The sequence below is a fragment of the Polyodon spathula genome, chromosome 3, assembly GCF_017654505.1.
Source record: "Polyodon spathula isolate WHYD16114869_AA chromosome 3, ASM1765450v1, whole genome shotgun sequence".
NCBI lineage: Eukaryota > Metazoa > Chordata > Actinopteri > Acipenseriformes > Polyodontidae > Polyodon > Polyodon spathula.
Genome location: NC_054536.1, coordinates 93,510,785 through 93,530,741, shown reverse-complemented (window position 1 = coordinate 93,530,741; position 19,957 = coordinate 93,510,785). Strand labels below are relative to the sequence as shown.

The 19,957-nt window shown below is 40.9% G+C and overlaps 1 protein-coding gene across 2 annotated transcripts in view; it reads right to left on the bottom strand.

The window, feature by feature from the left end:
- Window positions 1–359: 359 nt before the first annotated feature.
- The window catches only part of LOC121313670 (regulation of nuclear pre-mRNA domain-containing protein 1A-like), a 53,700-nt gene continuing 34,102 nt past the window's right edge, over window positions 360–19,957 (bottom strand). Inside the window, exons 5-7 of one of the 2 annotated variants that reach the window (XM_041246447.1) lie at window positions 18,903–19,029; window positions 18,224–18,399; window positions 360–1,159 (exon numbers count right to left, since the gene is read on the bottom strand). In XM_041246447.1, coding sequence (XP_041102381.1) covers window positions 1,010–1,159; window positions 18,224–18,399; window positions 18,903–19,029 — 453 coding nt within the window. In that variant the 3' untranslated portion in view covers window positions 360–1,009. Of the gene's footprint in view, window positions 1,160–13,081; window positions 13,186–18,223; window positions 18,400–18,902; window positions 19,030–19,957 lie in introns of those variants that run through there. The other variant, XM_041246448.1, reaches the window with a different exon arrangement.

Below are 19,957 nucleotides of genomic sequence, written 5' to 3'. Positions count from 1 at the left end.
TATATTATTCAAATATCGTTATATATCCATTATTTATTTATGCAGTACTTGGAATATCTTTTTTCAACATCCAAAAAATGAACACAAATATATGTCGATATGTTGGTATTTCAGAGATATAATTATGATACCTAATGCTTAAAGGTTCTATTTCACTTTGAGTGTGAAGCTCCTGTGTTGTTTTCCAGGCTACGTGTTGTTACATCTCGAGCTAAGGACGCTGCCTCATTGTGACACTCTTGCACAGAAATCACATAAAGGCATACAGTAGTGATGTTTGTGAACTGCCAAAGTGGTCCGGAAACCCTGTATTATTGTGTAAACTTCTTTCTAAAGAATGACGACTAAAGAATTCTTGGTTCCCAGACAATTTCTTTATCTGTTTCATCAGTCCTTTAAAAGAAAAAAAAAAATCAATACATTTCTATAGCCTGACTCCAGAACCGTTAACAACTGTCAACAATAGTCAGTAAAACAATTCTATCATTTGAATGTATTGGCTTAAACTCAACAAATACACATGGGCGTGCCAGGATGACAGAAATAACAACGAAAAAAACACACTGCAGTTGAGTGCGAAATGATATAGTTAATTGTATTTTTGTAGGAACACATCATATACATTTTCTATTTTTATCATTATTAATTCCACTCTCATAAGATACAAAAATAATATCACAATATCTAATTGACCTATCCTAGCTCAGGACAGCAGTGTGGTATTGAGAGGATGAAGAGACGGGGTCCAACATGTCAGTCTGCTTTGTAGAAGTGTACTGCTATCCTAGCTCAGGACAGCAGTGTGGTATTGAGAGGATGAAGAGACGGGGTCCAGCATGTCAGTCTGCAGTGTAGAAGTGCACTGCTATCCTAGCTCAGGACAGCAGTGTGGTATTGAGAGGATGAAGAGACGGGGTCCAGCATGTCAGTCTGCAGTGTAGAAGTGCACTGCTATCCTAGCTCAGGACAGCAGTGTGGTATTGAGAGGATGAAGACGGGGTCCAGCATATCAGTCTGCAGTGTAGAAGTCCCCTGAGGAGGGCAAGTGCAGGGGCCCCCCTGTCACATTTGGAAGCAGAGAGAGGTCTGGAAGATTGCCAATTTGGGATCTGAGCTCTTTGCGTACTTGAGACACCTTGGCCAGTTTCTGTTTATACTCCTGTAACAAAAAAGCACAGGGTTATATGTACGAATGCATGTATTCCAAAAGGGGAGCACACCTGGTTATACCAGCCTCACAGAGGGTGTTGCCTATTCACATACACTGTTCCTTATACTATGCTGGAGTTGACGATTATTACGCTGAAAAGGAAAGCAACATTACCAAATTTTTATGTAAAATAGTACTATTATGTGCAGTGTAATGTTAGACATGAGAAATGCAACCCGATCAGACATCGGCTTATTCATTTCATAATGATACTTTATCTTTATGTCTAAATATTGGATTGTGAATTCAGGAGACCTGCTTATGCGCTGTGTGTGGTATAGCTTCTTTTAAGACATGACCATGCAAACTGTCCACATACTGATTGAGGTTTTCCAAATACACATCAGCCCAGCCAAAAAAAAACGAAGTATGACAAGTGCCCTTCCCACATCCCTGAATTGCTACCAGTGCCTATTTTAGGGCCCTTTCCCATTCTGGTTTTTCATCACATTTGGTTTTGATTAAAGTAAAGCTTGATTCTTCTTTTTTTTAGTTATACACTCACCAGAATTCACACTAAATGAAATGAGCCACTACCATGAGAGTCTTTTTCCATTGTACGATATGTGAATCTAACTACAGGTAATTTGCTTTCATTCACATGCGAAAAACAAATTCATCAACATATGTGAAAGAACACCCCTCCTTCCCATGTTTTTTTTTTTTTTTTTTACACCCCAACAAGCCACACTTTTTTATAACTTTTTCCTTTTTCTAGATATGGCATCTTTTAAGGGTTGATCCCTCCCTCCCCTCCCCTCCCCTCCCCTCCCCTCCCCTCCCTTTGTTGGCATTTAAATTTTTTTGGAAAAAAATAAACCAGGGCTTGAACCCATCCTCCAGGAGAGACAAGTACTGTGCTCTATATGGCTTGGCCAGCAGACTTCTGAAATGTTTGTTTTATTTTGTCGAAGCATGGTTTGATAATCCCTTAATGGCCACAGTTCATCTCAATCCCTACTTCATTTACATTCTTTCCACAGCAGACAGAAAATCACAGTAGAGAGTCACTGACACACTTTTCACACAGCTTGACTTTTAAGCTTCAAACACAGAATCTGTAACCAATTATTTGATGTTATAGGTGAATTGTATTATTATTATTTTGTAGTACTTGGTTAAGTAAGGTTTGCCAAATCTTAAATTAGAAAACAGTTTGGAAATCTTTTTTATGAAAGGGCTGTATTTGTGACTCAACGCACTGATTTGTGTCCTTAGGGCAACATTTCTCAAATGCTGCAACCAGCGTGATTTTATGCGGACACAGCAGCCCCCCAGCAACTCCTCTCTTAACTAACTTTTACCTCAAATCGGTGCCGCTATCCAGCTTTCAATCATTCGGACTACTTTAGCTGCTATTGGCCAGCATTAAGGTCAGTATAATCACTGAATGTTGATTGGCCGAGCTTTCATTCTGAAATGATTTAATTTTGGCATGTGTCACAAATCTCAGACCATTTCACTTTGTGTCAACGATCTGGGAAAATATCTGAACATTCGAACAAACATTGCTGCACATGAATGCAAGGACAAAAATCCATATCTGTGTTTGCCATAAATGACATAGGTGATAGAAATTAGAGGTACGTATCAAAACATGTTTAGCCAATTTTCCACCTTGTCAGAATTTTGCATGACAGTTTCTAAAATGGCAAGTGATGTGAGGGATTAACAGAAAAAACAGGATCAACGAAGCGGGGAAAGACAGATCCAGGTACGTCACACTTTCCAAGCACTGGCCCAACTTGCAAGGTAAATGCTACGTAGAGATCAATGTTTTGTTTTACAGCGTGATCCTATTTTCTATTATAAAGAATGTAATAAACAAAAACCAAAAATTATTTTTTTATTGAAGTTATTTATTTGTTTATTTTTTATTTAGTGTGGCCAATTATTTTAACCTCAATTTTCTCGCCATGGAATGTCCAATTCTTTTTTTCCCCTCACCACAGCAATTCCCCACACTGCTCGGGAGAACTGAAGGTTCAGTGGGCGTCCTCTGATCCCACGACCAAGCCAGCTTTGTCTTTGCACCCAGGAACTCGAGAGTGGATGTCAGCGAAGTAACGGCCTCTAGAGGACAAAGGCCAGCCCTGCAGGTATCTGCTCTGAGCTCACTGGGCGCCTGGCCAGCAGGGTCCGCTGTAGAATGATGAGGGGAAACAGTCCCCAACGGTTTTGCCTCCCTAACCCACAGGAGTACCACAGCCAATGCGACGCTCCCTCCCGAATCTCCAGCGAAGCCCAGTGACTTTGCACAGCCAGGACACGAACCTGTGCTCCCCTGACTGGAAGACTCACCCTGCACACCACACAGCTGTGTTTTTACCAGGCGACCACACTATTTAAGTTAAATGTGACAGTTTTCACTTGCTTCAGTAAACCTCAGTAACGCTACTTTATGAAAAATTATTGAAATGTCAAAGGCATGAAGTTAAAAAAATAAAAAATGCGACGTCTGCTTTTTGCACTGTTTCTGCTTGAAATACACACAAGAAAAAAACGAGCAACTTTAACTACTGTGTGACATCCTTGGCTTTTTAGTTCATTCTTTGGGGTAAAGTAAGGCCTTCACAACCTATTCTGGGATATTTTATATACAGTCTTACATATCATTTTATGATAAAAGCTTTAGAAATTGTTATACTTTTGTTATATTTTGCTAGACTTTTGTAGCATGCGCTTGGAACGGGAAAGTGCAAGTCGTGTTTGTATTTTTTTATCTTTAATATGTTAGTAATGCACTTTAGCCTAGGTATGGTATTATATCAATTTACATGATTCATTGACTTGCTATCCGAGCAATTAAAAAAAAAAAAAAAAAAAAACCCTAGCATAACCAGATTTCTGTCTCCAGTTTATCATTACAAGGCCATGTGAATTAAGATCCAGTACAGATTAGAGGGGCTGATGTATTTATTTAAACGAGAAATAGTTTGGCTTTATTACAGAAATAAATTAAAAAATGTAGACGAGAGGGGGTCTATATTTAATGTCGTATTATATGATCCACTGCAATGCAATCACCAGTACGTGCTGGTGGCTGCACTCTAAGGCTTGTAAACCCCTGCTGTAGGGACTGGTTGTTCCCATAAGGTGACTGAATTTGGCTACTCTGCGGTGCTCTGAATACAGGTAAGGGTGTAGGGTTAGGGTTAGGGTTAGGGTTAGGGTTAGGGTTAGATCTAGGATTGTTTTACCTTTAGATACCCAAGAACCCTTTTTGGACATGTTTCATTTTTTCTTGTAAATAGTGAATTGGTTGATAAGGGAAATGCACAGAATGTATGTACTGCATTTATGTTAAAACCGAGGCAGGCAAAGAAATTGTCTTGCTTTTAGATTTTTAGGACATATTTACAACAGGAGAGCTGTGTCAAAAAATATTTGCCAACAAAAAAAAAAAACACACCCCATTATTTGAGACTTCTTAAAAGTCAGTCGTTCTTCAAAGAAAACGAGTTCACATTTTCTATACTAGAGCATTGACATGATTGTATTGACAGCCATAATCCTCGCATGAAACTATACCCTGGACTACAGCCACGCGACACAGGACATCATGTCTACGATCAGGAATCTTCATGCTCAGGGAGGGATGGCTACGTTGGTTAGAATTTTCATGAGCTTTCTGGTCTTGGACTGGGTTCATCAGTTTTTAAAAGAAAGCTGCATTTGTTCTGGATGGGGGAAGAATTGTATAAAAGGACTACAGTATTTATAAATATAAAACTTTTCTATAAAATGCATAGAAAATGAGTTCTCGTGGACTCTTAAATCTCCCCCGAATCTGTGAGCAGGTTTCTGCAGCACACCTCCTATGTCCCAATTGCTGCAAGTATCTCAGTATAATAACTTCGATAGATTTCATCATAAAATAGTGCTGCTTTATGGCCTGTGTTCTGTCCATTTATAATAGTATTTAAGAAAACCTGCCCTACAAACCCAACAGAGAATGCAAAACACTGCCATTAAAAGACATGCAGTTGACAAAAAATATCCTAGCGATAGTATCCCTTTCTAACAAGGACGGTGTCCTCGTATAGCTAACTCAAGAAGTCCTGTTTCATTTTTTCTGAAGCTTGTTTAAATTTCTAGGCTTTATTTTCACTTTGACTAATGTATCCTGCCGCCACACAAGTTACTGCTTGCAAACGGATATTGGGACCTGCTTCGTAAGACACTCGATCAACAGACAAAGAACGAAATAGAAACTAAAAATATTTGACAATAGGTTTTACCAAAATTGCAATTTGCAGCAGAGTGAGTGTAAAGCTCTGGTAGATGGTGAGGTGGCATAAAAAAAAAACAGGCTAACCCTTGGTTTCATTCTTTTGAAAGAGTGCTTCATGCATGCTGCATCTTGAACGCATACCGTGCATCAATATGTCCCATGGACTTTTTGTAACTAGAAGTTATTCCAAATACTACAGTTGTTTTATTATCTTAGTGTTTGTATTGTCAGCTATGCTAGCTAATGTGGTAATCTAGGCTACTGACATTCGGCATAGTACAAGTACTGTAAACTTCAGCGACACAGACCATCCCGTTATAACTGAGTGTGAATAATCTTATCAGGCTGGTAGACCATCACCAGAAGTAAACTGATGTACTGCGGCAATATCAAAATATATATATATATATATATATATATATATATATATATATATATATATATATATATATATATATATATATATATATATATATATATATTATATATATACAGCTCTGAAAAAATTAAGAGACCACTGCAAAATTATCAGTTTCTCTGGTTTTACTATTTATAGGTTTGTGTTTGGGTAAAATGAACATTTTTGTTTTATTCTATAAACTACTGACAACATTTCTCCCAAATTCCAAATAAAAATATTGTCATTTAGAGCATTTATTTGCAGAAAATGACAACTGGTCAAAATAACAAAAAAGATGCAGGGTTGTCAGACCTTGAATAATGCAAAGAAAATAAGTTCATATTCATTTTTAAACAACACAATACTAATGTTTTAACTTAGGAAGAGTTCAGAAATCAATATTTGGTGGAATAACCCTGATGTTCAAGCATAGCTTTCATGTGTCTTGGCATGCTCTCCACCAGTCTTTCACATTGATGTTGGGTGACTTTATGCCACTCCTGGCGCAAAAATTCAAGCAGCTCGGCTTTGTTTGATGGCTTGTGACCATCCATCTTCCTCTTGATCACATTCCAGAGGTTTTCAATGGGGTTCAGGTCTGGAGATTGGGCTGGCCATGACAGGGTCTTGATCTGGTGGTCCTCCATCCACACCTTGATTGACCTGGCTGTGTGGCATGGAGCATTGTCCTGCTGGAAAAACCAATCCTCATTGTTGGGGAACATTGTCAGAGCAGAAGGAATCAAGTTTTCTTCTAGGACAACCTTGTACTTGGCTTGATTCATGCGTCCTTCACAAAGACAAATCTGCTGGATTCCAGCCTTGCTGAAGCACCCCCAGATCATCACCGATCCTCCACCACATTTCACAGTGGGTGCGACACACTGTGGCTTGTAGGCCTCTCCAGGTCTCCGTCTAACAATTAGACGACCAGGTGTTGGGCAAAGCTGAAAATTGGACTCATCTGGGGGTACGTTAGCAAGGCTGGAATCGGGCAGATTTGTCTTTGTGAAGGACGCATGAATCAAGCCAAGTACAAGGTTGTCCTAGAAGAAAACTTGATTCCTTCTGCTCTGACAATGTTCCCCAACTCTGAGGATTGGTTTTTCCAGCAGGACAATGCTCAATGCCACACAGTCAGGTCAATCAAGGTGTGGATGGAGGACCACCAGCTCAAGACCCTGTCATGGCCAGCCCAATCTCCAGACCTGAACCCCATTGAAAACCTCTGGAATGTGATGAAAGCTGTACTTAAAAATCAGGGTTATTCCACCAAATATTGATTTCTGAACTCTTCCTAAGTCAAAACAATAGTATTGTGTTGTTTAAAAATGAATATGAACTTATTTTCTTTGCATTATTCGAGGTCTGACAACACTGCATCTTTTTTGTTATTTTGACCAGTTGTCATTTTCTGCAAATAAATGCTCTAAATGACAATATGTTTATTTGGAATTTGGGAGAAATGTTGTCTGTAGTTTATAGAATAAAACAAAAATGTTCATTTTACCCAAACACAAACCTATAAATAGTAAAACCAGAGAAACTGATAATTTTGCAGTGGTCTCTTAATTTTTTCCAGAGCTGTATATATAATACAGAATGCAATTTATCTCCTGGCAACACTGCCTCTAGTGGATGTGAGAAAAATAGTTCTAATTGATATTTCTTACAGATTTATTTTTTTTTACATTCACTACACTACCCATTACCATATGGGTGTTTACCTGCTAAAGATCCTGAACATGAATAATTATAACAAAGCTGCAAGCAGTGCCTGTGACGCAGTCATGCCCGCCCCTGAGGGTATAGAAGGACTGCCCGCAAAGATCACTGCATAATTTTTCCTTTAAGCCTGCTGCATCATGGATGCAGTGACCTTGAAGGTTAATGGCTACACTTCTATTTCAGGGAACCAGGGTTATGATTAATAATAACCAAACGTTACCTTTCAAGTACTAAATGTAACCATCATTGCATGAGTGAGTGTACCAGAGTTGTCGCAGAATGACCGGAATGCTACAAGGCTAAGCAGAGAGGCTGCATACAGGTCGAGGATTTTGTGGATCCAGGGTTTTGTGGATCCACAACATTTAGTCTGTAGACCCTCATAAAAGTATGGGGAGTAGCCCACACGACTGCATTGGTGACAGATGCACCTTGGAATCAAATCACCATGTTAAGCCTCCCGTGAGGAACAATATCCTTCACAGGTGGTCAAAGCCGCCGAGGCCCCACTAGGGAGTGAGCTCCTGGGGAGACCAAGTCATTATGTAGGAGGGGAGATGTCTCTTCAAACAGGTCCTGCAAAAATTGCAGTATAACTGCCATGGGACAGGTTGTGGGGTCAAAACCCCAGAGGCAGGCACCATGTCTCAACGACACCTCACTTGTACCTGTACTGGGAACATGTGGACACTGCTCTGGCATTTTTCAGGATGTCAATAACCCTATTAGATAGACCAAGACTTATATGCAGCCATTCAGGGCCAGACCTAGAGCTGTAGGCTCGTTGGGTCGGGATACCATAAGGTCCCCCGCGCCTGACTGAGCAGCTCACAGCACTTGAGCAGTCTGCACAGCTGGTCGCTCAGGAGCTGTATCAGGCCTGAAAACCAGGCTCCTGGGCCAATAAGGGCTAATAATAGCACCACCCTGGCCAGGTCCCATCTGATTTTCTCCAGACACAGGTGTACTGCGAGTGGTGGGAAGGCACATAAACAGTTGCAGTCGGCCACTGGTGTGCCAAGGCATCTATCGTCAGCGGGTCCCCGGCTCCTGTTATGGAGAATCAAAGGGGACAGTGGGTCGATTCCTGGGAGGCAAAAAGAGCTCTCAACTCTCCCAAACCTCTCCCAAATGAGGTTCACCACCTCTGGGTGAAGCTTGCAGGCTACGTGATGGAGACTGGGAGACATGAGGCTGCCTTGGTGGTTTATGTAAGCCACCAAGGTAGTGTTGTCCGTATGGAAAAGCACATGTCTCCCTTGAACCTCCTGCAAAAAATTCTGCAAGGCCAGGTAAACTGCCTGCAGCTCCAAAATATTTATATGGAGACCCTGTCAAGGGCAGTTCCACACCTGCCTTCATTCCACACGAAACCCCAGCCAAGGCTGGATGCGTCTGTGTTGATGAACTCCCTTCTAGTGACACTGCCCAGCGCTACACCTAGATGTAGATGGGCAGGCTGTGTCCACCAAGAAAGCACCTTCAGATAGTGGCGAGATATTGTCACTGGGCGGCCACAGTTCGACGTGGCCTGAAAAACCCTGATACTGTAACAGGCTTGGAGAGGACGCAATGCGCAGGAGACCAAAAGGAAGGGTAGCTGCCACCATCAAGCCCAAAAGCCTCTGGAACATCACTACTGTAAAGAGCTCTGTTGAGCTGAAAAAGCTTCACATAGGTAGCTATTCTCTGCACTCTGTCGTCCGACAGAGTGGATAGCATTGACCTGAAGTCCAAGCACACTCCTAGATAGGAGGCTGCGTGCAAAAGTGTGTGCTGGCTCTTTGCACAATTCACCTACAAGCCCAACCGATGAAGGTGGCCGGTGACAAGCTCTGTGTGGGCTTCTGCCTGTGCTGGAGACTGGGCACAAATGAGCCAGTCATCCAGATAATTGAGCACTCTGATGCCACCAAGTCTCAATGGGGCCAGGATAGCTTCTATATACTTTGAAAAGACACATGAAGCTAGAGAGAGGCCAATGGCAGTACACGTAACTCATACACTGTTCTTTGAAAAGCGAACCTCAGATACCGCTCCTGTTCCCTGGTCTTATGGGGATGTGGAAATAAGCGTCCTTGAGGTCCACCGTGGTGAACCAGTCATCTGGACTGATTGAGCGCAACAGCTGTTGCGTGGTCAACATTTTGAACCTCCTTCGACTATACAGGTTAACCTGTCTGAGGCCACCATCACACTTGGGCACCAGGAAGTACCTGGACAGAACCCTTCCATCAACTGGAGATTGTATCATGCAGAGCTCTCACCTCTTGAGACAATACTGTCTCATGGGTCCGTGACTGATGTTGGAGACACGCCACGAAAGGGAGGGGGACCGAGCTTGAAGTGCAGTGAGTAGTCGATCTGAATGGGAGTAAGCACCCAGATGTCTGTGGTGCACCAACGCCAATACTACAGGTGGCTCCCTGAAAAGGGGCCCTGGGCCTGTGGCAACAAGCTCCCAGGGCTGCTGCTGGGCTTGTGGTTTAGCCCGAGGCTTCCGCGTCTGTGCCTGGCGTCGGAACTTGTTAAAGCTCCCGCGGTGCAAAGCAGTGGGTGTCTCTGAAAATCACCTTTGGCCATCGTTGCATCCAGCTGTGCCAGTCTATGAAGCTGCTGGGGCCTTTGAAACCAGTTTGCTGCTGGTTTGCACACTGGGAGTGGTCGCTTGGGAAGTAGACGCACCAGCTCCTTTGTGGAAACGTGTACGCGGTGAGAGTGCTGCAGTATCCATCACTGCATGACCAAAGGTATGTCCTGGTGAAATACGGGCATCTAACAGTGGTGTTTTATCCAAATCAGCCACGAATGCCTCAGAAAACCCAAGCTGCCGCCTTACAGCTATCAAAGTAGCCAGATTCCTGCCCACAGCCTGCCCGTTCAATTTGGAGACAAAGCAGGTTTTTGTTCCCCAAACGCAGCTCCTCTAGCTGCTGTGGTGAGGGTCTGTCATTCTCCAAAAGCGATTTCAACCAGCAGGCTTCGTAGCTACAGGTATGCTGTTGCAATTACCCAGCCTTGCGGCAAACACCCTGGCTGTGTAAGCGTGCTTGAGAATCACCTCCAAGACCTGACATTGCTTGTTTGGGCAGCTACCATCCTTGGCCAGGAGCGTTTAAGCGCCAGTACCAGAGTGGCAATATAAGCCTCAATGTGGAAATTGGCCCAAACCCAGTTTCTCTGCATCATTCAAGCTGTACAGCATGTCAATCGACCAGGAAACAACTGAAGCTGTAGCTAGGTGACTGTAGGAGGATTGCATCTGAAAACAGAAAATCCGGGAGCACTGGGGGGGATGGGCCAGGAAAGAGGCAGCAGGCTCATCATCAAAGATGGGCTGCCTTATCTCATCTGTAGGCCAAGGCACTTGCAACACTGCAGTGGCTCTTTTTAAAAAAACAAAACAAAAAAAAAAAAAAAAAAACGGTGAAGCAGAAGCTCTGCTGACAGGTGGCCGAGGAGGTCGGCGAACAAAAGCTGACGTTCCCCTCTGAAGCCGGTGGAGTCAGACAGCACGTCCCCTGCGATTAAGCACCGTGGTGTTGAAAGTGCCTTGGCCTATTGACGAAACTATGGACAGTACATCATCCTGCTGCCAGTCTTTGCTTGTAGCTGCCCAGAGTTTCTCCAGCTGTTCAGAGTTAGCCGATCTGATGGATCAATGACTCTTTCTCTTTCTCTTCCTCAGAGAAGGAAGAGACAGAGCAGGATGAGGATGAAGATGGCTTCCCACGTGGACTAGCTGAGGGATGAGGGATGTCTGCTTGTTAGAGCCCTGCAGTCACCAAGACTGCAACAAGACACTGCAAGCAGTCTGACCTGAAGCGCGTAAGCCCAAAAAAATAAAAACACACAAAACAAATTCACAGAAAACAGTAATAACACAATTACAGTTCACAAAATAAGTCATTTACAAAAACAAATCTTTAATTTTTAACTCCAGCTGGAGGTAAGCAGCCTGTCAGCCGACTCAAGTTGCTTGGTCACAGTGCACTTGATCTGTGCGCGCAGTCCTTATATGCCCTTGGGGGCGGGCATGACTGTCATAGGCACCGCATGGAGCTTTGATAGAATTAATCAGGTTCAGGGTCTTTAGCAGGTAAACATTCATATGGTAATCATTACATTACGTAGTTGATGGGGAAATAAAATGCTACATCAATCTAAATGAGAAAAAGTATATTACAGTAGCCCCTCACTAAACCGGACTTGTCGGGAGCCAGACAAGCTGTCCAAAACAACAAGGTGTCCGTTAAGTGTACGGGTGGCTGCAAGTAAAACACATAGCCTACCTGCTAATTCCATTTGCTATTGGTATAAGTCGGACTTTTTATTTGCAAAAGCAATTAAAATACATTTTAAAATTCTGAATTTGTAGTATTGTAGTCCACATCTTGCGTTTTGAACCACTGGAGTCCTTCAGTGTTTCTAAAAGCTTAGAGCGCAATGAGTTTATATGCCCTATTTTAGTGATGTACTTCATTTTAGCAATTTAGTATTCAGTGTCCTATCATCACACTAAATTGGTTCTAACTGGGGGGAACGTACGTTCTGTCCGGCGTATCCAAACGTATGGCATAACGGTGTCTGTATTAGCGAGGGACTCCTGCAGTTAAGATAACTCTGATACTGCTCACCCATACCAAGTTACTCTGAAGTATTTCTTAGCATTTTCAAGCATACCCAGCAGGGTAACTTGATCTTAATCATTACGTAAAATATCAGCATGTAAAAATATTGCAAATGCTTTACAGGTCAAACTAAATACATTCAAAACCTGTACATTCTGGATGCGTGTAACAGAATGCTCTGCATTACAGACCAATCACAAGCTGAGGATGGCCCCAGCATCGCTCCCTACAGGCTTTCGTTTACAGTGGCCAGGAAATGTAACAAGTCCTCCAATTGAACGCAATGCAACAAAGTGAGGTTCCGATTACATCTCAACAGCTGTTTACAATTACTGAAATAGTTACGTTGTGTGCTGGGAGACGAACTACTTAATCCAACCTATAAAAACTCAGAGTACCTGAAAGAGATCAATGCAAGGAAGGTAGTGCTTGGGAAAAGGACTTATGTTGTTTACACCTGTTAGCAAAAAATTAATTGTGTGTACAAGTCAAAAAAAATAAAAATGTGATCATCATATGGTAAAGTTAGCATAAATGCAATGTGTCCAGTCACTACAGTATGAGAAAACCTGAGTCACACAACAGGCAAGACCAAACACTGACTCGCTATAAACCATACTAGATGGTGTTTGAAGGTAAAGGCCTATAAAATCTCACCTGAAGGGGTTATTCTAGTCCAGGTTTTTTTTTTCCTTTTTTCTAAATGCGAAATCTGAATTGTTTTCTAGTGCACAAAACAGGCAGCATTACTACATTAAAATCAGGGGTACTGCAGTCCTTGTGGATAAGGGTTAGGAAAAGGCCGGCCTGACGATGTTGAATTAAGTAGACTTTCAGCTTCTCTGAAGCACCATCACCCACTCATAGCAGCAGCTTAAAGAATAACACACCACAGATATTGTTGTTTGGTTTTTATTTTCTTTTACAGGAATGACTCAAACAGGACGATGAAGACATCAGCCGATGCGTCCTCATTCAATACCTGCAACAGAAGCTTGACAGTAAATAGTTAATAAATCTTCAACCACAAGCTGTGTGCACAGAGCTACTTACCAGGAAAAGACAAAGCTCCAGGTGCCCTTTCAAAAGGCCAGTGCCTTTCTTAATTTTAAATTAGTACATCACCCCTCAGCATCACTAACAAACTCAATTTAGCAACCAGGGGGTATAAGGCTCCTAGACTTGTCAGGGCTCAGGAGTGCCAATTAAGAACCCAAGCTGCAGAATACCCATCGCTGCAAACGTTCAGGAGATTTATCAAAACACATTACGAAATCTCTAAATATAAACTTCTTTATCTTAACCTCCACCTACAAGTAATATTTTATTGAGCTATTACGAAATATGAAACATTGAGGGAATTTTACTCTGTTCCTTTCTTGTTTGTCTTTCACATCCCTTTCACTGACTTGTTACAAAGAAGCATAAATAGTTATGATTTATAAGCAAGACAAACTCACATACATATTAATCTATATAAAAATATGTACGGCAAGTCTTCACTTTTGATATCTATTTAGACAATATAACAAGGGGCATGCTTGTAATTCTTACGAAAGAATGTATGTACGCACGCGCAGTCGCAGACAAAAGTATTTGGGCAGCTATAAAAAAAGAAACCACAAAGAAAGTGATTTCTATAATTTATATTATTCTATTGAAAGATATAAATTAAAGTAGAGTTTTATAATAAAACAACAAGTCATTACATAACATGCAAAAACTAATTTTATACTTTGACAAGTATTTGGGCAATCAACATATTTCATATGAAACCCATTCATTGATAATTATTGACAATTGTCATGATTGAAAACCAACACCTGATGATAAATAGAATAAATAAATACATAAATATCAAGGGCTGGAAAAAATAAACAGAGAAATGGAGTTTATCATTGAATACTTAAAGCTGCCTGATGATTTCTTCAACCAAACTTTATGGTCAGATGAATCCAAAATATAACTTTTTGCCAAGAAAGCAACAACATGTTTGGTGAAAGAGGAGAAGAAAAGTTCATCATGCCCAGTGTTAAACATGGTGGAGTTTGTGTGATGGGATGGGCTTGTTTTTCTCTCTCAGGCACTGGCGACCTTTGTATTGTAGAAGGATCAATGAATGCTGCGAAATCAAAAATGAGTGCAAAATTGTTACCCAGTGCTAGAAGGCTTTTTGGACAGAAGCTTGTATTCCAGCATGACCCTAAGCATTCTGCAAAGTCTACAAAGGAATTTCTGAAAGGAAGATCAGTTATGGATTGGCCATCTCAGTCCCCAGACTTGAATCCCATCGAGATGTTGTAGATTGAGTTGGAGGCTGTTGCAAAAAGGAAACCAAAGTCGACTGCAGAAGTCAAAGCTGTATGTGATGAAAAATGGGCATAAATATCTCCGGAAAGATGCCAGTAACTGGTTTCAAAATACAAAAAAAATTAATAAAAAAAATACTGCAGGCTGTAAAGGAAGCAAAGGGTGGGCACACAAAATCATAATGTAAGGGAGCCAAAATACTTCTGTCAAAAGTATGAAATTCATTTTTGCATGTTATTTTTCATTTTATGCATATTATATAATAATTTGTTGTTTTATTATAAAAGCTGAATCTCTAGTTTATATCTTTCATTAAAAATAATTCAAAATGAAAAATCACTGTCATTTTTGCCCAAAATATTTTGTCAGAGAGTACGTATGTATACATTATATTATATATTGTGGCAGAGTTACAGACAGGACGTATATAATCTTAACCCTTAGCGGTCCTTTTATTCAACACTTATCAGGCGCGTCAGGTCCAATTTATTTTCACATGCGCCGTTTCAAATAATTTTTTTCACAGTAAAACAGGTTTAAGAGGCACTGCATATCAAAAGGACACTCAGTACTGCATCTCCAGCCAAGCACCACCCCTTGTTCGCTGTATTTTTCACATACCTCTTCATAGTCGTGCATACTGATAAAACGGGTGATCAGGAGAGGATTTATCACCAAACTCAAGTACTATAACAACTCAAAAAACTCTGCAAATGTCTGTGATATTCTTTAAGCACTGGATGCGAAAGCAGCTATCTTCTTTGTTTATGTCCATGTTGTTGATGACATAGGAACACAAAGGGTTAAGGATGAAAAGGTCTATGATTTCCATACAAATGACAATGGGTTGACCACCAGAGGATAGTATTGGGTTACAGAAAATGAACTACAGGATACACACCGGTACTGAGTGTTAGAATAATTGATGTAATTATGACTTTAATTTTTGGCAATTAGCCCCTGCTTAAAAGCAGGGGAATCCCTGTAGCCAGTGTGGGGGTAGTGGAGGTGGAGAGAGAAAAACAGTGTTTAGGAAACGTGTATTGGAAGCAAGATCTACACATCTAGAGTCAATAAACACTGAAATACAAGAGACAGCTTAGCTGTATTGTCTGGTAGCTTGGGAACAACTTAAAAATGTTTAATTAGAATCTTCAAAGGTTTTGTTGTTACTTTTGTTTGTGACAATAAAAAAAATTGATTTATTGCAATTCAATGTCTCTACCCTTGTTTGTGTGTCTAGCAATTTGCACCCTGTGAGACAACGACATATTATATATATATATATATATATATATATATATATATATATATATATATATATAATGGCTGTCTATCAAATTTTTAATCGGTTAATCTATAGGATCTTTTTAGTAAATGTAACACATTTTCACAGAACAACCGTTCATTCGGCCCACGGTCAGTCACACTCCTGAAAACACGTTTACCATTACAGCTAGGTACTTGGCTTCCTGTAATTCTCCTTTTTATTGCCTCTAGCAAAACCTGAGACACCGAAAAGATTTAGTCATTCTGAATCTTGTTAGAGGCACCCAAGAATACTGTGGTTGCTTAACATGCTGTCACAGAAAGTATCAGAGAATGCAATTCCACATAATTCTCAATTTGAGGAATTGGTGTCATTGTGCCTCTGAAAGACAGTTCTTGCTTATTGTGATGTATTGTATCCCTACGCTTGTGCTTAAAACATATGGACAAACCCAGACTGATGTTCAAATGGAGGACTGTTACAGTGGCTCGCAAGTGACTTTGGGAACGCTCATGTATTTGTACTGACTTCAATAGACACCCTAGAATGCTGCAGCCAGTGCTGTTCCACATCACCTTTCTGTACTGAACAAGAGACAGTTCCAGTTTATACAAAAATAAAATTTTGCACGATTAAATTGTACAAAAATGTATCTGTGTTCAATTCTTCGGCAAAAATCGGCATTAATATTTTTTTAAAATATATATCTATCTATACATACACACACAAACATACAGTGCCTATAGAAAGTCTACACCCCCTTTCAAATTTTTCACCTTTTATTGCCTTATAGCCTGGAATTAAAATGCATTAAAATAGTTTAGTTTTTCATTTATCTACACATCCTACCCCACAACTTCCAAATGAAAAAAAAAATATTCTAGAAAATTACAAATAAAAACTGAAATATCTTGGTTGGGTAAGTGTCCACCCCCCTTGCAAAAGCAATCTTAAATCAGCTTAGGTGTAACCAACCGCCTTCAAAAATCACACACCAAGTTAAGTGGCCTCCCCCTGTGTTAAATTGTAGTGATTCACATGATTTCAGGATAAATTCAGCAGTTCCTGTAGGTTCCCTCTGCTGGATAGTGCATTTCAAAGCAAAGACTCAACCATGAGCACCAAGGCACTTTCAAAAGAACTCCGGGACAAAGTTGTTGAAACGCACAGATCAGGGGATGGGTATACAAAATATCAAAGGCCTCGAACATCCCTTGGAGCACGGTCAAGACGATTATTAAGAAGTGGAAGGTGTATGGCACCACCAAGACCCTGTCTAGATCAGGCCGCCTCTCCAAACTGGATGACCGAGCAAGGAGGAGACTGACCAGAGAGGCTACAAAGAGGCCAATGGCAACTTTGCAAGAGCTACAGGCTTTTATGAACAAGACTGCTCAAAGTGTGCATGTGACAACAATATCCCAAGCACTCCACAAATCTGGCCTGTATGGTGGGGTGGCAAGAAGGAAGCCATTACTCAAGAAAGCCCACCTTGAATCCCATTTGAAATATGCAAAAAAACGCCTCAGGAGATTGTGTAGCCAACGTGATAAAACGTTTTGTGGTCCGACTAAAGCAAAATATAACTTTTTGGCCTAAATGCAAAAAGTTATGTTTGGCACAAACCCAACACAGCGAATCACCCAAAGAACACCATACCTACTGTGAAGCATGGTGGTGGCAGCATGTTTCTCATCAGCAGAGACTGAGGCACTTGTCAGGATAGAAGGGAAAATGAATGGAGCAAAGTACAGAGAAGTCCCTGAGGAAAACCTGCTGCCCACTGCAAGAAAGCTGAAACTGGGATGCAAGTTCACCTTTCAGCATGACAATGACCCAAAGCACACAGCCAAAGCTACACTGGAGAGGCTAAGGAACAAAAAGGTAAATGTCCTTGAGCGGCCCAGTCAAAGCCCTGACCTAAATCCAATCTAAAATTTGTGGCATGACTTGGGAAGATTGCTGTCCATCCACGCTCCAAGGAACTTGACAGAGCTTGAACAGTTTTGTAAAGAATGGTCAAATATTGCCAAATGTATGTATGCAAAGTTGGTAGACCTATCCCAACAGACTCATAGCTGTAATTGCTGCCAAAGGTGCTTTTAACTCAACAAAATGTGAAAAAAGTTCAAGTCAGGGGTGTAGACTTTCTATAGGCACTGTGTGTGAAATACATATTATATATAGCGCCTTAGTGGACCACTATCACAAAGAGCTTTACAAGAGAGACTCACTATATAATAACACACACACACACACTAGCAGTAAGGAGATGTACGTGCAAATGGGGGTTTAGTATTTTGATTTTACCCTCAACTTTATTTCACTGTTTAAGGTCTACTAAAACTGCTGCTACTGAATACAAGGGGAGGAGAGCATTTCGCAAAACAAAAACTGTAAATATAAAATAAAAATTTTAAAAAGGGAAAAGTTTACGCACTTCTAGTTTCTGTTCTTTTTCTGTTAGGATTTCTTTTTGAGTGCGCAGGAAATCTGTGAGTGTTCGGGTCAGCTGCTTCCGATCATCTATCTCAGCTGCCAGCCTCCCGTTATAGTCTGCCAGAAGCAGACAGGCATCGTCCACCATTCTGGAGAGCCGCTCCCCGGACTCTTTATCTAAATCATCAACAACAAAAAACGCAAAGTTCTGTCAAGAGACATGATTATTAATTACACTTAAACAATTCATATATAACAAGTCATATAGTCATATATAGCAAGTCATATACTAACGTTGCTGAAAAGATCACGGTGGATAAATGGTTAGGGTGGATGTGTGATGGGCGGACACGCAATGGGTTACTATATTTAAAAAAAAAAAAAGTTATATAGCCAAAAGCTTCCTAAAGAAACATTTTTGATTCACATTTCCAGTCCTTAAAATGTTTTTGTAACACACGTAACATGGAATGGGCCATATCAAGACAGTGTTAGGGGCAACAAGTAACCACTAATTTATCCCAGCAGCCTATACCTGTGTTACGATCCTGTGCACGTACATTACCAACTTATCAACTGCATGTCCGACTTTTCCTTATGATGTGACCTTGAGCAATATCTGGTTCTCTTAAAACCCCTTGTATGGTGCAATATTGAAACCCCTTGTCTGGTACATCTACCTGTTATTCTGTCCAGCAAGGAAGCATCCTGAACCTCCAGGGGCAGGGAGGAGATCTTCTTGCGAACAGCAGCATCCCCCGAGGCTGCATTCTCAAGCTCCTGCAAAGCTTTGATGATTTCGACAGTCTAACAAGACAACAGAAAAACACTCTTTATATAATTTCTGGGACAAATATCTGAATGAATATATTTTGACATGATACAAAATTCTAAATGTTCATATTTGCTAGAAATGACAAAAATACCTTGCACTTCATTTACCACCTCACCAGAAGTTGCATGATAGTTTAAAAAATGGCAAACTAAAAAGAAGCTCCGTGTGATGTGTGAAATTAATATAATAAAAAAAAATAAATACAGGATGAACACAGCAGCTCTTGAGCCTCCATTTAAAAGTCTTAGACAGCAAAGTAAACAAACCGGATTACGTGCACCATGCATAGTGATCTCTATGGAAGGCAATCCAAATAAAAAAAAAAGCATTTTGCTGCTTTAGACCCAAGGTGACCACTTTTGGAACACTGGTCCCAGTACCTTCCTTGGGACACTCATTCTCTCCCCACCCCGAACACCATTGTATTGAATTTGCATGCAGGCTGCTGTGTTACTACTATTTCTAACTTATTACAGTACAGTGACACTGACAGGTTGAACGACCAGCATTAAAAAATCAGCTGTACAGCACGCACAAATCTGGAGAATTACTGAAAACTCAATGTTCACATTTGCAATCAATTACAGAGAATTGCGGGTTAATCCACTGACTGCTGCTAAAACAAACGGGCAATTATTCTTGTCTGAATCGTCACTCTCGTTGCGTGAAGAGGTTAGACTACTGTAGTCTAACTAACGGCTCATACAGGTACCATTGGATACAAACTACTTTGCTTTGTGTGTAGCTATAGGTGACAACTGCAGAGAACAATGCTGTCATGTCACATCACCGTACCATGTTTACAACGCAGTGCACTGAAGCTTGTCATGGTTTGAACACTTCTTTGTGCATCAAAATAGCCCATCACAACAATAGGAGGGGCTGTAAAACATGACAAGT